Here is a 23,380-nt window from a genome sequence, read left to right as displayed (position 1 = left end):
TGAAACTAAACTCACTCACTGGCTCCCTATTCAGTGCAATCACATTTTCATCTTAACTTGCAAATAAAGTTTCATTAATCAAGTCCTGATTAGTTATATGATCAGGTTAGTTATGACACATAAAAGTCGAATGATTACGTCTCTGTACACAAGCCTTGTGCGAACCATACTTGCTGAATGCATGCCTAACACTGTGGCAGGGTGCAAGACAGTTGCAGATGTTACTTGATTGAAAAATGTTGCCATTGTTGCCTGTGAGTAAGCATTCACTGGTATTCCTTGCTTCATCCTGGTAAAGGCTTAATTCCTTGGGGTAGTGGGTACACTGCAAATGGACATTTATTCTCAGGTCATGGAGGTGTGTAGTGTATTCAGGAACAGGAGGTGCTGATGACAAGTAAACAAGCACAGAAATCTTGCTATCTGTTTTCTTTTAAACTGATTTTATAAGAGCTTGTTATGACTGGTGAATGGAGAGAATATCATTTGAAATAGCTTTCATCATGAATCACAGCCTGACTTTTGTTTAGAGTTCTTTTATGTTTGAGGTTCAATTGTTTATGAGATTTCTTTCCTCCGTTTTTTACTCGCATCCTGATCAAGATATAAATGCTATGTTTGTGTCATATTGTGAAGTTGTTGACCAGTTTCAAATTCAAACAGAACTTTTATTCTGGATTATTGGCTTATGTCAATCTCACTTCATGGTTAACGAAAAATGCTAGTAAGTAGTTTTTATGTAGTAATGTGACCTAAACTGTCCCTGTTCAATTTTTCATCAAATGCTTTAGACGTAACAACAGTTAATTTATTTTTTTTAATGTTTTGTGACTGTAAACACCCTACCAAAACAAATGTTTATGATTTTAACAACCTGCCAAAACGTAACTGAGACTTGTTCACCCCTGGTCTTCGGCTGGTTATTATTTGCTGATTACATATATATGGTGTAGTTAGGTCCCGAAGGGGGCTTAACTCCCACGTCCTGGCATTGTCTAGCTTCTTCTTACAGAAATCTCCTGTCTCTTATACATCGATTGGTCGAGTTTGTTGTTCGAGAAGGACCCATGTTTGAAGCAATGATTATGAATAGGGAAATAAATAACCCTATGTTCAGGTGAGTTCAAGTTGTAACTGACAGATTACTGATAGTAATTGGACAGAATCATATGTTCTTTAACGTCATGTTGAATTCTTTAATGGTAAATAATATCTTGTACGATTATATATGGTCTTACGTAAGTTACGTAAGGGTTGAGGTATAGTCTGTTTATCTGAACAATGAAAATCTTTCAGTGTTGCTAGTACAAACACTTTCTTCAGGAAATGCTACCATATCCTAATGTGAGAAAAAATCAGACAATAATGACAATAATCTTTCAACATGTCAGTAAAGATATACAAATACCCTGACCAGTAAATTTTGAGTTGTTCCATGAAAACCATTTTCTAATCTTTATGCAAAAGAAATGTCCAGCCATGACAAAAATCATTCCGTGTTTATGTAGGTTATGGTGTTGCAGTTGGGTAGTCCAGCTGTTAAAGGGTTTGCCTGTAATGCTGAAGAACCAGGTTCTGTTCCACACATGGGTACAGTGTGTGAAGCAAATTTTGTATGAATATTGCCAGATGAAACCATATGTATTAGGTTGTGGTGCTGTGATTTGATGTGTAGCAAAATCAGTAGGATATTAGTCACAGACCAAACCTTGGGACAGGGCTCAAACTCACAATTAAGCATGGCCTGTGTAATCATAGTAGCAAGAGAGTAAGTGAAGATATCTGATCACATCAGCAGTATTTCAAGCATATGGATACAATGTGTGACGCTCATTTCTGGTGTTCCCTGATGTGATATTGCTGGAATAATGCTAAAAGGAGCATAAAACCAATCTCACTCGCTCACTGACTCTGAGATCAGAGGGCCTATTTAGCAGACAGGGACTTACGCAGGGAATACCGATAATATACATAGAGTGTAGTTGAGATAATGTTTGTCTTGCCAGTCTACGATTATAGTCATTTGCGTATAATAGAGAAAAGACATTGTTTCAATGAACTGAAGCAAAACCAAAAGCTTTATGTTTATTCAAGAAGGTAATCTCACACACCACCTCCAAGAACAACCCTTTGCTTAAGGTTTCTTTCTAGAAAATCAGTGCATCAATGAATAGATTATTAGATTCTCATCCTGATTGTTTTTTTATTAGGAGCAATATGTTACTGAATGTAACTCTCTGAAACTTTGGTGAGCCATGCAGTGGGCTCCTTTCACCGAATAAAGATGGAAGGGATCACAATTCTTTCCCACAAGGGTACTTTGGAAGTAATCTTCCTCTCTGGTCTAGTGGATAGAGAGTGGCCACTTCATTTCAAAAGACATTGAGTAGTACTGTTACCCTGCCTTGTGCTCAGCATTCAGTGGATAAAACAAGCCATGGACGTGGAGTTAAACTATAGTGTGACATCTTACTGGGCTACCTTTATTATGAACTTTTGGGCATGCCATCCTGACACAAGCATACACATCAGTATAGAAGGTCACTAAACTTCTATTCAACATTAGACCACATTTACCTGGCCTCTGTGGATAACAATCAAGCTAGATGAGGCAAAGGGTGAAAATCTAATGCTACACTAATAGAGATGCCAACCTCTACGCTTTTATCGTAGTCGCTACGAATTTTAACTTCAAACTACGCCAATACGATTCCACTAGAAATCCTACGAAATTTGAGTAAAATGCATTAAAATTCGGATATGTAGACAAAAACATGTATTTTCAATGATGAAATACATTTTCAGACTTCACGTACTTTCCATTCATCATATTTAATGACATATTTGAACTGGAGTGATTGCAAGTAAGAGACATAATTTTAGCAAAGCTGATTTCAATACCTTTGCGATTTGACATGTTTAGTTCCTGCGGGAATAATTTAACCATGTGACCGTAATATCATTCATTTTTTTCTCAGAATCCATCATGATTTTGTTTATTTAGTTAACTACAAATTTTATGGTCAAACTACTAATTTCGAACATTGAAACTACTGTTTGCAACACTTTTAGGTTGACATAATCTGCACTAATACTGCATTGTTGCCAGTAAGCCAACTGGAGGTGGGGTAGCCTAGTGGTTAACGTGTTAACTTGTCACGTTAAAGACCTGGGTTCAATTCACCACGTGGGTACATTGTGTGAAGCCCATAATGGTATCCCCTGCCATGATGTTGCCGGAATAATGCCAAAAGCCATGTAAAACTATACTCACGCGCTCAAACTGCAAGTGACATTTTATCAAATTCATCTATATGTGCACCATATATCGACACAATTTTTTCATATATATTTTTGTAGAAAATGTTATTTGAGTATGGATTGTTTTTAAGCTAATTTCTGTGTTTTTATATTAACTAGATTCCATAGAAGATAGACATCCCTGTCTTGTATGGTAACTTGTACATGTAAACGATATGAAGAATCATGATTGATATTTTCAAAATTCACTCATGGCAGTTATGTATAGGTCATCAAGTATGATCTTTCTTTAACTATTTAATGCAGTTCATTATCTCAGTATGGTAAGGAACGGCATACAGGTAAAGTTGTCGTCTTAAACTATAAAAGTTAAATTTGAACTTAAGTGTCATGTTAAACATGTTTTTCACCTCAGGGTTTCTTTCCACTTGACATGCCATTATTAAACTGGAATACTTTTAACTCAACTCACTTAACTATCACAAGGCATAATATCTTGTCATTTATTCATGTGTATGATATGAATGTTTTTGCTATGTATTGACACAATTTGTGTACCACTGCAGGTTTCTGTTCGACAACCAAACACCAGCACACACATACTACCGATGGAAGCTTTTCTCAATTCTTCAGGTACAGCTTTCTTTAATTTGGTGACATTTAAATTTACACTTGCGTGTCTAGAGGACCTTTGATTGTCATGATTAGAGATGGTTGGGTAGTCAGATGGTTAAAGCCTTTAATTCTACCAAATGCCTGGGTTTGATTCCCCACACAGGTGCTGTGTGCAGTGCCCATGATTAAAGAGGATGCCTTTACTTAATTACGCCATTGCCTTAAGTTCATGTTTTAGCTATCACAGTATGAAAGTTTTAAACAGATGTCACCTTGTCTTTCAGAATGTCCTCTGCAATGATTGTAAATGGATTTCTTTCCCTTGTTTAGTGCAAGACAAATGAAAATATTATTTTATTGATACAGTGATCAGGTTTGATGACATTGTTGACTGAATGTGATCAAATTGCAGCAGATATTTGTGATGCTATGATAGTTTTGTTTGGTCCAGATTCAGTTATTACAGGCCGCTTTCATAGCTGAGACGTTACTCAGTATGGTTTGCAACCAACCAACAGTCAAATTAAACCAATTTTTGCATCATATTCATGACTGCCTCCTGATTACTATCAGAGCAACCAGTTTTAAAGACTATCAAAAAAAGCCTTTAAACCCTATCTGTTCACAATATCCCTAGGCTTTTCTTGCTCCCATTTTCAACGCTGTTAAGCAAATACTTTTGGGAACCAAGCGCTGTATAAATTCATTATATTTTTAACTTACCTTACCGTAGGTCTTATGCATATTACCTCAAGCTTCGCTAGTAGAGATCAGACAGACGTTGATTCGCCATTCCCTAAATGGCTACCTCGTATAATCTACGGATGTAGTCACGGAAGTGACGTGATCTCCCTAGTCGCGGGAACACGAGCCATCCCAAAATTCACTTTTACTTCTAGCGTTCGTCTGATCAGACGTGTTTGTTTCGCTCGGAGTTTTCTATTGTGTTGAATAAAGTTGTCGTTCAACAGGTAGGTGTGTGTTGTTTCCTTAGGTGTGTGGTTAGTTAAATTGAATTTAACTTCACTTACCTTGCTACCTCGTGTTGTAAATGTTTCCTTTTTTCTCACTTCGATGTGGGTTTTCCTGCGTCGTTTGTGAGGTGTCATGGCGGGCTTGGAGGTTCTTTATTCCGTCAGGGATACTTCCTCCATCTGTTCTGCTATTTTGTATGGTATTTCCTCCCGTTTTTTGCCTTTTTTCATGTGTTTTTTGTCCCACGTGGCATGTTTCGCAGGTAGCCATGTTGGTTGCTAGCCGTCACTGTCGCGAGCTTACAGGTGTACCCACCTTAGGTTGGGGGTGCGCTCTTGCTGCATTTTTTCTGTAGGGGTGTTTTTCGTTTCAACCTCTAGCGTTATTGTTTATTTCACGCTTCGGGTATGTTTTTTTCTGTTGCAGTTAACTGTGTATGACTCGGCAGTTTTGTACTATCTGCAAGGGGCAGAAGTCAGCCAAGGATCCCCACCCCTGGTGTCCGGATTGTGCATCACAAACCTGTTCCCTTGACAGCCGCTGTCAGCATTGTACAAGTCTTTCAGTGGCAGATTTCAAGACCTTTTTAGCTGTCCGTAGAAAGAGGTTTACTCAGCAGAAGAGGAGAATGTCTTCCCCAGCTTCTTCATTAGGTTCCTTACAGGACGACCCGGAGCTGCCTACCTTTACAGCACTAACGCCGATGTCTGGTTTGGAGCGCTCATCTACGACACCGGTTCGATCATCTCCGGAGCCACTTCGCTCGGACGCCTTTGTCGACTTATCCCGTCCGGACACCTTGGCGCACCCAGAAGTTCAGAGGCTTTTACGGTCTCTCCTGACGCCCAGCACTTCTACTAGAGAGCCAGCGCCGACCTCTGCTGCTGGGCCAGCGCCGATGTCAGCGCCTGCCTTGATTCCCGAACTTGTTTCAACGTCAACGCCTACGCCTATGCCAGCACCGACGCTGACGCCAGCGCCTATGCCCACGTCAGCGTCCAAAGCCTTGATGGGGACACCTTCACTGGTTCCAATACCAGCACCTATACCTACGCCAGCGCTTGTTCAGACGCCGGCTCCTGTGCCTCCGCCAGCGCCTTACCGGATCCCCAGGATTTCTCACACGCTATCTAGAGAAGAGGTGCTACAACGTCAGCTAGATGAGGAGAGCGCTCGGCGCTTAGAAGCGGAGCGCTCGAGACGCAGATCGCGGTCCAGATCTCCGAGAAGTCAGCGCTCCCGTTCTCCTCACTTTAGTCGGCGTCAGCAGTCGCGCTCATGCTCACGCTCTCCTAGACGATCCATGGAGGATTCTTATTCCAACAGGAGTAGACGGCGCTTCCGTTCGCGATCCAGATCTCCTCGGCGCTCTTCCAGAACCCGGCGTTCACGTTCACCAGAGGCCCCGCGAGTTTCACTGAAGGATTCTTCTACTCGGACGCCTTCTACCTCTTCCACCCAGCGGCGGGAATCGACTTCAGTCTCTTGGGAAGATTTGGAGGAGCAACACTTCTGCCCTGACTATGAAGAAGAGGCAGGTGTAGGCGAGGATGATGGCACCTATCTACCACTATCGGCAGTGTTTGAGTGGATTGCTGACAGGCTACCTGACTGTCCTTCTCCGTCAGTCGATCCTAATAATCCGGCATCCATCCGTTTGTCCCCGGAACTACTCATTCCACCTCATCCTATGGTGGCGGATGCAGTGTCTCTCCTGGACGAGGATTTTGCCAAGCTGTCTCTGAATCCTACGATCAAGGCATCTAAGTCAAGGAAGTCTGATTACAAGATCCACAGCCTAGACTTCACAGATAATGGTGCGGCTCAGGACGACTCACTCAAGCGCTTGTCAAGTTCTTCACTCTCAGCTTATAAAGTGCAGGACTCCAAATTAGCAGCTATTGACACGGAACTCAAGCGCATGCTTAAACCTATTTCGGCTACTTCAGCGGCTGCAGCAGACCTATCAGAGGACAACGCCTCCAGGGTGGATCATCTCACGACGATCTTCCAGTGGCAGGGCAAAGTTCTTCATGACTTACTCGGCCACTTACGTGCAGCATTGGCTATGACTAGTCGCACGCGGAATTAACGAACACTGAAGTCGCGCTGTCTACCTTTGAGGCGCTTGGTTCTGCCTTTCGTGGCAGAGTCAGAGGAAGTGGAAAGAAGCGCTATATTCCCAGGAGGGAATCCATCCGCTCCTCCTTTGGTAGGGGACGTGGCCGCACCAAGGATAATGACGCACAGCAGAAGCCCCAGGAGCGCAGCCGGGACACCACCTCGACGCCAGGGCTTGGCTAGCCAGTCTGGACCTACAGGACGCGTACCTACATATTCCCATACATCCGCGTCACAGGAAGTACCTGAGGTTCGTCTTCAACGGAATACATTACCAGTGGAGGGTGCTTCCGTTTGGCATTTCTACAGCCCCATGGCTTTTCACACGCATCACGCTTCCGGTTACCAGGTTTCTACATCTAAGGGGACTTTGATCCATACATAGACGACTGCCTTCTCAACCACGGCAGTCCTCTACTGCTACGCAAACAGTTGGACTTCTCCACCCGCCTGCTGCATCAACTGGGTTGGATGGTCAACACCAACATGTCACATCTGGAACCAACTCAAGAACTGACCTTCATCGGGGGATTATTTTTAGCGAAGGACAATCTTGTCAGGGTCCCTCCAGATCGGTGGCTGAAGATTCTGGCGTTTGCGGATCGAGGTCTCTCTCAACCCATGACCCTCAGAGAGTGGCAGTCTCTGTTGGGTCTTTTGACATCGGCGCAGAGGGCGCCTTATGCTACGGCCCTTACAGAGGTTTCTGTCACCATTCATCCAGATGAACGACCTCAAGTCACAGGTTCTTCTACCTCCACATCTACATCAGTATCTCCGGTGGTGGATGGTAGAATCGAATGTCTGCGCCGGCGTCTGTTTGGAAGACTCCAGTCACGACCGCGAGTTGTTCGTGGATGCGTCCCTGCTAGGGTGGGGCGCCCATCTGGCGGGCCGAACGACCTCAGGGCTGTGGTCCGACGCCGAAAGGTTGTGGCACATCAACAACATGGAATTGCAAGCCGTCAGTCTAGCAGTTCGCCACTGGCTACCAATTTTGTCCAACACCAAGCTCCTGGTGGCGTCGGACAACTCCACAGTCGTCTGGGTTATCCGGAATCAGGGCACGACCAGGTCCAAGCAACTCCTAGACCAGATGTTCGTGTTAGCAGATCTGCTAGACAGCAACGGGATCACAATCAGGGTTCGGCACATACCCGGCACATACCCGGATCCACAGGCTTGGGCAGTCGACGTTCTATCTCTGTCATGGGAGGGTCTAGACGCGTACGCTTTTCCACCACCCATTCTTCTCCCGGAAGTGATTGGCAAGATCAAGCAGACACAGAACCTGAGATTGCTTTTGGTCGCGCCCTGGTGGCCAGCCAGACCGTGGTTCCCCGATCTGCGACGCCTCGTCAGCGGAGATCCGATTCAGCTTCCAGATTGGCCACACCTCCTTCGTCATCCGCACAGCCAACAACTCCATCCAGATCCGCTGAGATTCCATCTGCACGGCTGGACCATTTACAGAAGGCATTAAGGGCGAAAGGCTATTCCTTGCGTGTGGCGAATGCCATAGCCTGAGCTCATCGGACATCCACCAGATCCCTCTATGATGACAAGTGGCGCTCATTTGAAAGCTCTTGTGCTCAGAGATCACAGGATCCCATAACAGCTTCCCCACAGTACGTGGCGAATTTTTTTATGTTTCTACGTAATTCCAAGCATCTCAAGGGGAGTACGTTAGGTACCTACTTGTCAGCGTTGAACTCTGTCTTGGCGGTCAAGTCGGATCGTCAGATTTCTAAAGTTCCAGAACTGGTTGCCCTGCTGAAGGCGTTCAAGTTAGAGGACCAGAAGGATAAGTTCCGCCCTCCAGCTTGGGATCTGAATGTTGTTTTGCAACACTTGAGAGGCCCCCCCATATGAGCCCCTAGAGGATGCTTCTTTCGAGCTGTTGTCCAGGAAGATGGTCTTCTTACTTGCCCTAGCTACGGCAGCTAGAGTTAGTGAGATTCATGCCCTGGATGTCACACAAGTGCGTTTTGAACAAGCTAGGCATGTCCGAGTCCACTTTGCTGTGGGACTTCATTGCCAAGAATCAGCTTCCCGGTCAACCGGATAGACGGTTCTCCATCCCGCCTTTATCGACCATCCTCGGACGACATGATACGGAGGAGGAGTTCCGGTGTCCAGTCAGGGCCCTTAGATATTACATCCAGAGGTCTGCCTTGAAGAAACATTCCCGAAAAAGACTGTTTATCCCTTTTTCTTCATTGTGCAAAGCCACACTATTGCTCTGTGGCTTCGTGCGACTATCCTGGCGGCGTACGATGCCAAGAAACTCCCCCATCCGACGGCGAACAACCCCCATGAAATTAGAGCTCTGGCGTCCACTATGGCCCTCCACAGGAACTGTACGGTGCCACAGATTATGGAGGGTTGTTTTTGGAAGTCGTCCACTGTTTTTGCCTCACACTACCTGAGGGACTTGGCTGTCGAGGACATGGAGGGGCTTCAGTCTTTTGGCCCGTTGGTGGTTGCACAGCAACTCACCCGGCCTTCCGCCCATTAGATAATTATGTTGTTCTTACCTCTGGTCTTAAGATTAACCTCACCCTCTGGGTGCGTCGGTTTCTCTTTGGAGTTCCCTTGGGTTATCCTTTGTCCTGTTTCCAGGTTTGCCCTGTGACGTTGGCACTGGTCTCCCGGGTCTCCTGTGCATGTGCTTGGTCTGCTGAAGAGTTGAAGGTCCTCCGGAGTCCACACCACCGTCCTCTCTGTCAAAGCCATATGCATAAGACCTATGGTAAGGTAAGTTAAAAATTTATTAAAATCTAAATATTTTAGATATTTAAATACTCACTTTACCAATGGGCGGTGACTCCCTTCCAACGCTGGATGCTCCTCCCCACTTTGGACTCTTCGGACCTTTCTTTCCTGCTGCCAGTAAAAGTGAATTTTAGGATGGCTTGCGTTCCCGCGAGTAGGGAGATCACGTCACTTCCGTGACTACATCCGTAGATTATACGAGGTAGCCATTCAGGGAATGGCGAATCAACGTCTGTCTGATCTCTACTAGCGAAGCTTGAGGTAATATGCATAAGACCTATGGTAAGGTAAGTATTTAAATATCTAAAATATTTAGATTTTAATAACATTATCATTACTGTTGCTGTTTTCAGGGAGATTCACCGTACACATGGCGAACAGAAGAGTTCCGTATGTTCAAGGGTGGGTCGTTGTGGCGACCTCCACCTTTGAACCCGTACACCCAGGGAATGCCCGAGGAGCTTGTGAGCAAGTCTGCCTATAGCCTTGATATTGACCCAAGCATTAAGAAGGGGCAGCTCACTGATAGGTATGTGTAGCAGATATTTTCATTTGACAACCAGTAGAGTCACACAACTGTTGTATGTTGACTTTGATTATTGAATGCCAAAATGATTTTGGATTTTGTTTATATCCTTGCCACAGAACTATTAGGTCAGATAAAAGTAATAGGAAATACTACAGTGTGGTACTGATGGCATTTTCTGGTGTCCCTCACCATATTACTAGAATTTTGTTGCAAGCTCACTCTTTCACTATTGTAATCCACTTTGATAGAGCATCTAATGGCAGCAATGTAGGATATGTGATAACGGTGATGGTCTTTTGATGTTCCAGTCAGAGAGACAGGTTGGAGGACATGTTGCGAGAGTTGAGTCCAGAGCGACAGAAAATTGCTGACGCCATGGTGTGGTGTCTGGATCACGCAGAGTCGGCGGAGGAAGTAGTGGAGTGCATTGCCGAGTCTCTGTCTATCCTCCAGACTCCACTCCCGAAAAAAGTTTGTAACCTCAGACCAGTGTCTCTCAGACTCCGATGACTCACAGATTATCTTTATGTATATGCCATAAATGTTGCATTGTGCACATCACATTTTCTTTACCTAAACCAAACAAAGATATGGTACTCCGTGACATTACTTTTTCAGTATAGACCTTTACATACCCTCCCAAGACTATCAACATTTTTGTGTAGAAGTTAACAACACAATGCCACAACTCCCTGTATGCATCTTAAATCATCACAGAAAAATATTGAAATACCTGTCTGAGATGGAAGATAGAGACACAAAGTATCTTTATTTCTCTTACGTTTCAGATTGCACGTCTGTTCCTTGTGTCGGACATCCTCTATAATTCAAGTGCTAAGGTGGCCAATGCCTCCTACTTCAGAAAGTAGTAAGTACACGTATCAGCAGGTCCTGGCAGTGCTGCCTCCATTACCTGGTGGGATCTTGACTTTTGTTTGTAGAATCTAATGTGTTATGACAAATTATATATTATACCATGCAGCTCAATTTCAATTTCATAATTGAAATTTGACCAAAGAGATGTCTTTATGTTCGGATCTCCATCTGATTACTTCTGTGTCAAGGTCATTGAAAAAACTTGTTACCTATCACTGCGATCTACTTTGTCAGGAAGTCAGTGTGGGTGTGAAGTAATTAGGGAGCTCCTTTGTATTAATGATTTGCTCATTTTAATAATGTAGCATTATCACTTGCATCCCAGGGCAATAAGGGTATTGTTGAGGTCCAATTGAAAGGATTCTCTGTCATATTGTAGGACAAATGGTTGACCCTTCTGGGTAAGCTACAGTTAAACATGTTAGAAAGCCACTGGATATGACTCATGCTCCTGCCTTCTCTTGCAGTTTTCAAGTCAAGCTTGAGGAAATATTCAAAGATGTGCATGAAACCTATGAAAACATTGATGGCAGATTAAAGGCAGAACAGTTCAAGGTACATTTTTTTTATGTGTGTGTATGACTTGTGAAATGTAAGAACATGTAACAACATTCATTCATTCATTCATTCATCCATCCATTCATTCATTCATTCATTCATTCATCCATCCATCCATTCATTCATTCATTCATTCATTCATTCATTCATTCATCGCCATTTTACTATATTATTGGTCACAGTGAGGATCCATGCTAGAACTGGTCTTCAACAATCAAAGCTTGTTGTATAAGATGTCAAAATGAGATTATGTGGTCAAGCTTGCTGACTGGGTTGATGCATGTCATCATGTCCCAGTTGCCTAGATTGATATTGTTAACTGGATGTCAATGTTTTCCCAAAGCTTACGATCATATCACTCATACATTTTTTGTATGGTCCAACATTGATATACCTTGAGTCCTGTTTTTGAGGGTCCTTTGGGACACATGCTTTCTCTGGTCCAGAGGAAACAAATACTTTTCACTACGTAAACACTCTAAGTAAACTTAGTCTCAGTGTATTTCGTTACCCTCCACCACTGAATCTAACAAAACCTAGTAGAAGGACGCGTTAGGTAACCTTTGAGCAACCACTGACCATCCAATAAAATGTGAGACAGTTAAATAGACTTTAAATCCACCAGACAACGGCTACTGTTTAGGGATCCAAGGGACTTTCATTTCACTGACACACATCTGTCCACAAACAAAAATCCGCATATGACACAGTTATTTGACATGCAGTATATACGTTTTGCGGTTTCTGTTGACATGGTTGCCACTAGTTTATATTTCCGCAAGATAACATCCTAGAATATTGCCAGAAACACTATTTTCAGCGAATGGTTACTCACTGTTGTCATGGTTGTACGTACGCCGTGTGCATCACCCGGAAGCGAGCGTACGCTAAATAGCATTCGGAATGGTTCAAGTATGAATCTTTTCAAGATAAAAAGTTCGAAGGGTATGTGCAAATGTACACTTTGGCGATTTGGTAAGCTGTGTTCTGATTGGTCAATCTCAAAGGTTACCTGACGCGAAGGTTTTGTTAGACTCAGTAGTGGAGTGTAACTAAAAGTACTGAGGATAAGTTTACTTAGACTAACTACACAAATGGAAATAGTCATGTGCTGGGTTACCTGTAGGCTAAACCGCACTGATTTGGATGGTATTTCTTTTCATGTTTGAAAATGTGATCTAACCTTGTTTATGTTTGATTCCAGCAAAAAGTCATGTCATGTTTCCGCACATGGGAAGACTGGGCCGTCTATCCGAACGACTATCTCATCAATCTGCAGAATGTCTTCCTTGGCCTCATTACACCCAAAGAAGAACCGGTTAGTAGAAAGTCTCCATGGTCTCATCTGTTCACCAGTCTGCCAAACCATCAGTTAGAGTAAGAACTGGTCCTCAGTGGAGCTGTGAAGATATATCGTATTATCAATAGTCGTGATACTTTTTTGAGCGATAAATATATCGATATTTTTTTTCGTATCATGATACGTATCTTTGACCCCAAAATTGTTAATTGTCACTAGAAATTGACGGTTATGTCAGTATTTACACTGTTACTTGATATCAAATAGATGTTTCTAAACAAAATGACTGAAGATAGAATTTATTGAATTGAATCATATCGTAACCTTCCAAGATATCATCCTAGGCATTAGCCATTCAGTGAAAGAAAAATTGCGTCCAGAGTTACTGATGTAACAGAGATCGATGTAATGGAGCCACTTCTGAAATGAAACATAGTTCAAGTTTCAAGTGTTGCTGTTAAGCTCAGGGGAATGATCCACAAAGTCATGTTAAGTGATCATACCCTTCATATTGATTGACAGGGCAGTGGGGTAACCTTGGTGTTGAAGCATTTGCTCGTCACACCGTAGACCTGTTTCTCCTTTCACAAAGCAGCCTTTGCTAAGGTGAACCTTAACACCCATTCATTAACACTGCACCAAAGTTACCTTAGTCTAAGGTAACCTAAATGCAGTGTTAAAGAATGGGAGTTACGGTTAACCATAGTGAAGACTGCTTTGAGAAAGGAGCCCCTGATTTCATTTGCCGACATGGGTACAATGTGTGAAGCTCATTTCTGGTGTCTCCAAGATGGCATTGCTGGAATATTGCAAAAAGCGATATAATACTGAACTCACTCACTCCATATTGTTTGATGGGCTTGTGAAGTTGAAGCACATGTTTCACTTTGTAGAATGGAGGGCAGGTAGTTAAGATTGATTATTGAGGTGTAGACGTTACTGTTACCACTGTTTGCATCCCATTTAGTGATGTTGCGTATGTTCAAATCCTTCCATGAATGTGTTACAGGAGGTTGAGGAGAAGCCAGAGAAGCCGATTGTAGACTACTTGGATGGAGCTCCCATTGATGATCTGGATGGTTTGCCACTGAAAGATATCGAGTACATTGAACGCAAAGTCATTGAGGATTTGGATGGGGCACCTCTGTCAGACGATTTAGATGGCATGCCATGTATGTTTGCTCATGAATTGAAATCCTAAGTGACGTGTGTGCTGTAGGATTATTTGTCTGAATTTGAAAAACCTAAGTGTCCCAATACTTGGCCTGTAGAAACAGTTGCTGTGTATACACATGAAAAAAAGTATTACAACATCTGTGATTTTTAACCTTCATTTTGCTGCTTATATTCACATGATAGTGTTATTACTGTGTTGATCCTTTGTGTGTACAGTACATTCATGACAAATTTGCATGTGCTGCATGCCAAGGCGAGCATCACTTGTAGTATGGGTACATGTCTTTAAGTGTGTATAAAGTTGCAGTTTTGTGCTGATGAGATTCAGATTGTCACACACTTGTCTTCAGGAATATCTTCATTTTTATATGGTCTATAGTGCAACAGTAGAAATAAGCATCTGTGAGACCAGTCTTGGTCTGAATTACTATTCCAGCATTCTGAGAGAAATCATCAGACATTCTTGAACTAATGTCCATTCTTGAACTAATATCACTAATAGGATGGGTTAAACATGATGACAGTCAAGGATTACTGGACAGCTAGCTTTGAATAGGAACAATAACCAATACTGTATTGGAGAGGTGTTGAGATTGTTTCAAGTTGCAGACTAAAGGAGTGAGGAATACATCATTCATTTTAAATTAATGTCTAAATTGCGTGTCTCCATTTCTAAATCCTAATTCAGGTGTTAAATTCTTTAACTTCAGTGTAGGGTGGTGTGAAAGCCTAGTGGTAAAGGCGTTCACTTGTCATGCGAAAACCCCATATGGGAACAATGTGTGAAGCCCATTACTTGTGTTCCCCACTGTGATATTGCTAAAAGTGGAGTTAACCTAAATTCGATCACTCACTCACTATGGTTCAGTGTAGATGACTTTAGGACCAATATTATTTTGTTATGCGTGTACATTTCCAAAATAACATTCTCAGAGGGATTTTATGTTAGAAAAGATACCGGGCACACTGTGTGACATGTGTAAGTAGTGGAAACACTCAGATATGCTTACATTTTCAGTGGACAAGCCAGAAAAACCAGCCAAGCAAGAGACATCTTCAATGGCCCGCTTTGCCCGCTCCAAGTGGGAGGAGGTTGATGAGACAGAGCTTGAAGCTCAAGGTAAGAGTTATGTAGGCTTATTTTATATACATAACTTCCATTATCATATAATGGTTAGGTTTGTCAGCAGATTGAATTATTTATGCATTAATAAGATATAAAAGAAGAAATCATGAAGATATTGCTATGAATTCCAGTCTGGCAAGGCCGTTTGACTACCAAGTTAGAAATAACAATCAGGGAGCTTTTCAAGTTGTTAGGAAAGTTGGTATAATTGTCAAAATAATACTCTAAGATGCTGAAAATTGGTGTCTAAAGAGATGCAGATTAGGTTAGTTGTAGATGTTGGCAACTTCTGGGGGTATAACTGCAAAGAAAGTTGACAAGGATGGCCTAGATATGAGGTCCCATACCTGTGTGGTGATGTAGCCTCGTGGTTAAAGCTTTTACCCATCACGCCGCAGACCCTGGTTTGATTCCCCTCATGGAGACAATGTCTGAGGCTCCTTTCTGGTGTCCCCTTTCATGATATTGCTGGAATATTGCTAAAAGTGATGTAAAACTAAACTCATTCATTAACTCATGGGAGCCTTTCTTTAAATCGTAAACAGCTGGAATTGGTTGAAGTTTGTGCTATTTCATGCTGTAGCTGTGAGTGACATTATTTTCTGTATTCTGTTACAAAACTTTATAACAGGCCAGACATAATTTAAATAAACCTGACTTTTCCTAGACTTGAGTATCTTCCCTTTGTTAAATGGCAATTACTTTGTTTGGCTATGAAAAGAGATCATGGACAAGTCCGGGAAATTGTCTTTATATTTTTATGGTAGTTTATTTGTTTAATGAAAAGTTTCACTTGAAACATCATTAGTTGTTGTTACATTCATTTCTGATGAAATATGTTCTTGTAAGACCTGTATGTTCAGATACTAATTTGAGGCTGATGACAGATTATTACTTCGAGGATTGAAGTTAAAATCACTGCATCTGATTTACCATTTTGCTTGCCAGGGCTAAATACAGTGTTAATTGCCCTGACCATCTCCTAACACAGTAGGACAATAACCTTATATACTAGCATTTGGCCAATAAACTTATAGATACTTTGTACTTTTCATCAGTGTTAGAGACAAGTGCCCACATGATGTGTTTTTACCCAGGATATAATAGAAAGTTTTTGCCCAGGATGAAAAAAAATGGCAGGATGACATAATTTCAAAAGGGGCATGCTATGATAGACTTCCTAGTATGTTAAATTATTCATGCATATGATTCTTTCATACTTTAAGGCACAGTTATGTCACTTAACTTCATCGTGAAATAGAAACTATAAACTCCCAAGTATTAATTGATCTTATTTTATTAAAAAGAAGTTCAGAGCATCAAATGACTATGACAGATAGATGTTGTGGTGGGGCCTTGTTTCAACAGTATGTGAGCTTTACTAAAAAGCAGTATTTACAGTTGGAATTATTTGTCATGGTTACGTTCATGTTTTCAAATGAAGGCTTGAAGAGTGTAGACAGGGCTTCCACCTATGTCTTTGGTTGTGATGGTGTCTCGGTGTGTATTATATTCCAAACACTGCTTTCCAGCCATGTCGACCTCCAAGTGGGACCTTTTGGACCAGCAGAGTGGGGAAGAGGAGGATGCAGCAGGACAGGACCAGATGGCAGGAGAAGATATTGATGGGGCGTAAGTGAGACCTGCACATCTCGCAGGATAGTTGTATTGTCTCTTGATCATCAAGCATTGTCAGATGAATCTTTGACAGCTTTCTTTGTTGTTTGATGGTGCACTCGGCAATATTCTGGCTATATACAACAGTCGGTTAATAATCTATTCTGAACCAGACAATCCAGTGAACAACAGCATGAGCATTGATACCTATGCTCTTTGGATATGATGTCATGTGTTAACCGAGCGAGCCTGATACAATGTCATGTTTTAAGCGATTTAGTCTTTCCACCCAATCCTGTTAGTTGCCTCTTACAACAAGAATAGGTTTCTGAAGACCCATTCCGACCTGTATCTTCACGGAAGTTGAGTCAACTAAATGTTTAAGTGTGATTGTGTTATCTATTCTGATAAAGTCACAATGACCATTCTATTGACCGCTGGCATGCCTGGCCCAGATTGATTGTGTTTGATGTTACATCAGATGAGGGTGGGTATGCATCGGTGAATGCATGTCTTCGTCACGTCAGACATGGTATACATGCCCCACATTGGCACAGTGTGTGAAGACCATTTCTGGTGTCCCTTTCTGTGATATTGATGGAATATTACGAGCAGTTTAAAATGAAACTGTGTATACACAGGTGCTTTATATCTTCAACGTGATTGGATCCTTTTCGGGTGTTCACCAACTTTTCATTCTGATGAAATATTTGACTTGATCTTACTTTTGACTAAATACCATAGTTATAAATGTGAGTTGTGAAAGACCTACATTGTTGCAATTTAAGAATTAATTACAATAGTATTATCTTATAGAAAAAGTTAAGACATTGGAATAAATCTGAGTTAAAGAATTTGAAAGAAAATGAGCACTGTATCTGACTAACTTTGTTTGTAGAAGATGTATGGTTACAAATGAGAGTGTGTATGGTATATAAAAAGAAAAAGAAAAAAGGTGATGTACACATTGACACGTTGCCCTCTCCCGAAATGATACAACTGAAGGCTGAGGAGTTGTTATTGAAGAAATGAGGTAACACGAGAGCTTGACTGTTTCAGTCCTATGGAGTTTGAGGACAGAGGGCAGGACTCTGAATCAAGTGAGGACAGTGATGATGATAGTCAGGAGCAGACTACACCATACAGACAGGAGATGTCTGAGGAGAGGAGAGCCAAGCTGAGGGAAATAGAGGTAAGCAGATCACTCTCACTTCAGCCTTACAGAAGTAGTCTGAAGCCTGCTGTTTGGATAACTTCACTTTTCATGTGAGTATGGTGCACACCTGAATATTATTGGGGATCCCCACTTTAGGGGATTCAGTATTTAGACAAACTTATTTCATGCATTATGCAAAGACAAAAAACTGAATAGTAAATGAACAGTGATTTGGTTGATTGGTTGATAATGTAACGCCACTCTCAGCGTTATTTCAGCTATATGGAGGCGGTCTGTAAATAATCGAGTCTGGATTATTCAATTCAGTGATCAGTATGATAAGCATCGGTCAGTGCAATATGGATACAATGACAAATGTCAACCAGCAAGACCTCTTATAGTTGGAGAATGAAGTTAATTGCAATACCACAAGATACCAGATAGTAGTACTTGCATGTACTGTCTTTTGTTACTCTGGAAGGGGGTTACCAGGTGGCTACATTTGTATATGTTGATGCAGGTTAAGGTGATGAAATATCAGGATGAGCTGGAAGCTGGACGAAGATCGCGAAAGCCCAACTTAACCTTCGCAGAGCAGATAGCCCACTATCGCAAGAAACTCTTACAGAAGGTATGTAATGGACTCACATTGAAACTACATTTATGTCCCAAAGTTCATCCTCAGTCTGTCTGTGTGATACACCATTGATTTCTGTTGTGAAATACCATAGTGTCAAATTACGTGTCTTGTGGCACTATGCTTAACACTTTTTCCTAATAGAGGCTTTTTATCCAAATTTCATTGTCATATTTGGGTTTTGGACGAAATGCTTATTTAATTAATAGTAAATAGTAAATATTACTGGAAAGGCAAATTTTTAACTTACCTTACCATAGGTCTTATGCATATTACCTCAACTTCGCTAGAAGAGATCAGACAGTCGTTGATTTGCCATTCCCTGGATGGCTACCTCATGTAATCTACGAATGTAGTCACGGAAGTGATGTGATCTCCCCTCTCGTGCGAGAGCACAGAATCCAAAATTCACTTTTACCTCTAGCGTTCGTCTGTTCGGACGTGTTTGGTTCGCTTAGTTTAGCTACTTTGTGGTTCAATAAATTTATTTCCTCACGGGTAGGTATGGTTTGTATCCCTTAGGTGTGCGTGTTAAGGTAAATAATCATTTAACTGCACTTACTTTGCTACCTCGTGTTGTTTTTTTCTCTCACTTCGGGGTGGGTTCGCCCGCGTCGTGTGTGAGTGCGGCATGGCGTCCGTGGGGGTATTATATCTTGCTGGTTTTTTCTTCCTCCATGTGATTTTCCATGTCGATTAGTATTTTTGACCATGTTCCACAGCATTTATGTGGGGTTTTTTTCGTGCCACGTTGCGATGTACGCAGACAGCCATTTGGGTTGTTTGGCCTTTCGCTGTCACGAGCTTACGGGCGTGCCTACTTTACAGTAGGGGTACGTTGGTGCTGCATTTCTGGTATAGGGGTGTTTTTTCTACCTCCTAGCGTTGGTTTCAACGCATTGTTATGTTTGTTTGTTGCACTTAACTGTGTATGTCTAGGGGCAGGAATCGGCGAATATCCCCACCCTTGGTGCCCGGATTGTGCGTCTCTAGCCTGTTCTTTTGACGGACACTGCCAGTACTGCAAGGCGTTATTGGTGGCGGATTTCAAGACTTTTATTGCGGCTAAGAGGAAGTTTTTTTTCACAGCGGAAGAGAAGGTTGCCGTCTCCAGCGTCGTCGTTGGGATCTCTGCCGGACGACCCTGACTTACAACCGCCTTCAGCACCTGTGCCGACGCCTGGGATGGGGCGTTCGTCTGTGACGCCTGTACGTTTGTCCCCGGAACCACCTCGCTCGGATTCCATCGTGGATCTGTTTTCATCCAGATGCCTTGTCTCATCGGGAAGTCCAGAGGTTCCTGCGCTCTCTCCTGACGCCCGGTGCTGCTGCGATGCCAGCGTCTCGACATCTCGACACCAGCGCCTTTGCTTACGCCAGCGCCTATGCCTACGCCAGTGCCTGTGTTTGCGCCAGCGCCTATGCCTACGCCTACGCCAGCGCCTGTGCTTGCGCCAGTGCCTATGCCTACGCCAGCGCCTATGCCTACGCCAGCGCCTATGTCTACGCCAGCGCCAGAGGCTGTGCTTGCGCTAGTGCTTATGCCTACGCCAGCGCCTATGCCTACTCCAGCGCCAGTGCTTGCGCCAGTGCCTATGCCTATGTCTACGCCAGCGCCAGATGCTGTGCTTGTGCTAGTGCCTATGCCTACACCAGCGCCTTTGCCGACGCCGGACCCTATGCCAGCGCCAGCGCCTTACCGTATACCCAGGGTGTTGCATACGTTGTCCAGGGAAAAGGTTTTACAACGACAGTTGGATGAAGGGCGTGCTCGGCGCTTGAAGGCAGTGCGCTCTCGGCGCAGATCGCGCTCCAGGTTCCCTGGGAGTCGGCGATCCTGTACCCTCCACAGTAGTCTTTGTCGGCGCTCTCGGTCCCCGCGACGCCCTTTGAATGAGGACTCTCGCTTTACTACCAGGTTTACTTGCGCTCCCAGTCCATATCACCTCGACGCTCCTCTAGAACTCGACGTTTGCGGTCGCCGGACCCACCTTGGATCCCGTCCAAGGAATCTGCTGCTCATGCATCGACTTCGTCTCCTACACTGCGGCGTGATTCGAATTCCGTTTCCTGGGAGGACCTGGAAGAACAGGTTTTTGGCCCGGACTTCGACGAGGAGGCAGGAGGCGATGGTGAGGGCACTTAACTACCCTTATCAGTCGTCTTCGAGTGGATTGCTGACAGGTTACCGTACTGCCCTTCACCTTCGGCTGATTCCAGCAACCCTGCAGCACTTCATTTATCGCCGGAGCTACTCATCCCGCCTAATCCTATGGTGGCGGATGCCGTGGCTGTATTAGATGCGGTCTTTGAAAAATTGTCATCTAATCCGAATTTCAAAGCGTGTAAATCCAAGAAGTCAGATTACAAGATACACAGCCTGGTTTTCGCGGACAGAGTGGCTGTCTTGGTTGAATCTATGTAGCGGTTACTGGGCTCCTAGCAGCTCTCTTACAGAGTGCAGGATTCTAAGCGGGTGACCATTGAGACTGAACTCAAGCAGATGCTTAAGCCGTTGTCTGCGCTGGTGTCAGCTACCTCGGCGGCGGCGATGGACTTGTCTGAAGACAACGCCTCGAGGATTGATCACCGTACCAGATATTCCTATGCTGGTAGGCGTGAGACTGGGTGTCCTTTGGAGGGACTGACTGCATCCTCGAAGATCCTTACGTTACAATTTGTCTACATATACTTCAAGCGGAGAAAGTTTTCTTTCACGTGATTTACGCATTTTGTCACGAAGATTTTTCGAGACCTCTTCCAAGTGCCACGCCTAACTACACCTCTTATTACAAGAGAGGGCAGCATTTATCTTCGGGGAAAATTCCAACATGTATACTTGGGAAGCAATTTGTCTACGTCAGTTTCAAGCGGCGGAAGGGTTTTCGCGGCCTTTACTCATTTAGACACGTGCTCTCCAAACAGCATGGTTACTGTTAAGCCTACAGGCTAGCAGGGTATCACCGTTTACAAGATTTCATGGTGATCAGTTACCTGCTACACCGGTGACGTCACGTCTACATTTTGATTGGTCCCCGAGAGACAACGCCCTGCAAAGGATCCCAGGGACGTTACATCTACGATCTGATTGGTCATCGAGGGACAATGCCCTGCGCAGAATGTGTTGTTATTATTCTAGTGTAAGGAAGTTGTCTGCAGTGACTTAGTCATTTACGATGGAAAGATGTCGTTTACACTCTAGACTAGCAGTCTACAGCGGCATTGGATTTCTCTAGTCGGCATAGAGATCCTCTAACAGTAGTCTCAACGCTGCCTATCAGGAGGCGTGCAGCGATGTATGGCAGTTTCTGATCGGACAGACAGCCAGCTATAAATAGACTTCCTTGAAATGTCAACACATTCATAATGAACAGCGTGGTTATTCTGAAGTCGAAGAATGACGCATCTTTACGGCATACAAGATTATCTTGAGAGGGGTGGACTTCATTATCAGGCTGTTAAGTCAGCTTGGATGACTAACTAACTCCGCGGGATTTGATTCATCACATCGCCGCCCCAGGTTCGGGGGGTCGAAGTTCAAGGCGATGTTAAAAGCAAGCTCTACTCTGTCCGTTATCACTATGTCAGTGACAATGTCTACTCGATTTGCTCATGTCACCTTAGGACATCGACATTGGACATCTTGACACCACACCTGTGGTAGGCTCGCTGGTCAATGTTTGCGTAGGAAGTTACATATTAGAGCTGTCATTCAACAACCATCTTTAGGTAGACACTTCTCTCCAAGGATTGAGTGCCTATCTAGTCAAGGAGGTTGCAGCAGGATTCTGGAAGAGTGGAGCTCAATCTCTTCACATTACCCAGTTGAAGATGAAAACGGAGATGCATGTCTATCATTGGTTGACAGCACCGAGAGACAAGCTACTGATGATCCATACGGTCAACTCAATAATAGCTTTCTAGGTAAACAAGGGTCAAGGAGGCCTCGACCTCTACTACACTTGTCGTTTCTACCCTTCGACGTGGTCTAGTCTGATCCTCCAAAATAAAGTATCTCACATACCAGGAGCCTGCATCTTCATGGCAGACGCCTTATCTCACCCCCTACGTCTATCACCAACGGAGAATATGTTGTGTCAAGAGACGTTTCAAATAGTCGGCTTCCAGAGTGGGACCAATTGTTGTACCATCATCACAATCGGACACTGCACCTGGTTCCGTCGCGGTTTCATCTTTGTGCCTGGACCATCTGTGAAAGTCTTGAGGGCCAAGGGGTACTCATCTCAAGTGGCGAAGTTTATCGCCCGGGAGCACAGGGTTTCCACTCAGTCACTTTATGGACCTGGAGGCGTGAGCGATCGACGCGATGTCCCTGTCGTGGGAAGGTCTGGACGCTTACACATTTCCACCACCAGCCCTTTCTCTCAGAAGTGGTCGCTAAGGTCAAGCAGACTCAGAACCTGCGACTGCTTTTGGTCGCACCTTGGTGGCCAGCCAGGCCATGGTTCCCCGACCTTCGATGGCTCGCAAACGGAGAACCATACAAACTTCCAGAGTGGTTGCATCTACTTCGGCATCCACACAGTCGACAACTGCATCCGGATCCACTGCGATTCCATCTTCACGCATGGGTCATTTGCAGGGGGCGTTAAAGGCTAAGGGCTACTCCATGCGCTTGGCGAGCGTTATAGCTGGCG

At 43.6% G+C, this 23,380-nt stretch overlaps 1 protein-coding gene across 1 annotated transcript in view; it reads left to right on the top strand.

The window, feature by feature from the left end:
• LOC137281813 (U2 snRNP-associated SURP motif-containing protein-like) overlaps window positions 1–23,380 on the top strand; it is a 44,881-nt gene that overhangs the window by 16,759 nt on the left and 4,742 nt on the right. Inside the window, exons 11-22 of the mRNA XM_067813433.1 lie at window positions 1,013–1,117; window positions 3,828–3,894; window positions 10,101–10,276; window positions 10,585–10,747; window positions 11,065–11,144; window positions 11,620–11,707; window positions 12,915–13,028; window positions 14,020–14,182; window positions 15,205–15,306; window positions 16,845–16,944; window positions 17,989–18,121; window positions 18,606–18,716. Coding sequence (XP_067669534.1) covers window positions 1,013–1,117; window positions 3,828–3,894; window positions 10,101–10,276; window positions 10,585–10,747; window positions 11,065–11,144; window positions 11,620–11,707; window positions 12,915–13,028; window positions 14,020–14,182; window positions 15,205–15,306; window positions 16,845–16,944; window positions 17,989–18,121; window positions 18,606–18,716 — 1,402 coding nt within the window. The remainder of the gene's footprint in view (window positions 1–1,012; window positions 1,118–3,827; window positions 3,895–10,100; window positions 10,277–10,584; window positions 10,748–11,064; window positions 11,145–11,619; window positions 11,708–12,914; window positions 13,029–14,019; window positions 14,183–15,204; window positions 15,307–16,844; window positions 16,945–17,988; window positions 18,122–18,605; window positions 18,717–23,380) is intronic.

The sequence above is a fragment of the Haliotis asinina genome, chromosome 4 (assembly GCF_037392515.1).
Source record: "Haliotis asinina isolate JCU_RB_2024 chromosome 4, JCU_Hal_asi_v2, whole genome shotgun sequence".
Lineage (NCBI taxonomy): Eukaryota > Metazoa > Mollusca > Gastropoda > Lepetellida > Haliotidae > Haliotis > Haliotis asinina.
Note: the sequence above shows the minus strand (reverse complement) of the source record. Positions and strands in the feature narration are given on the sequence as shown.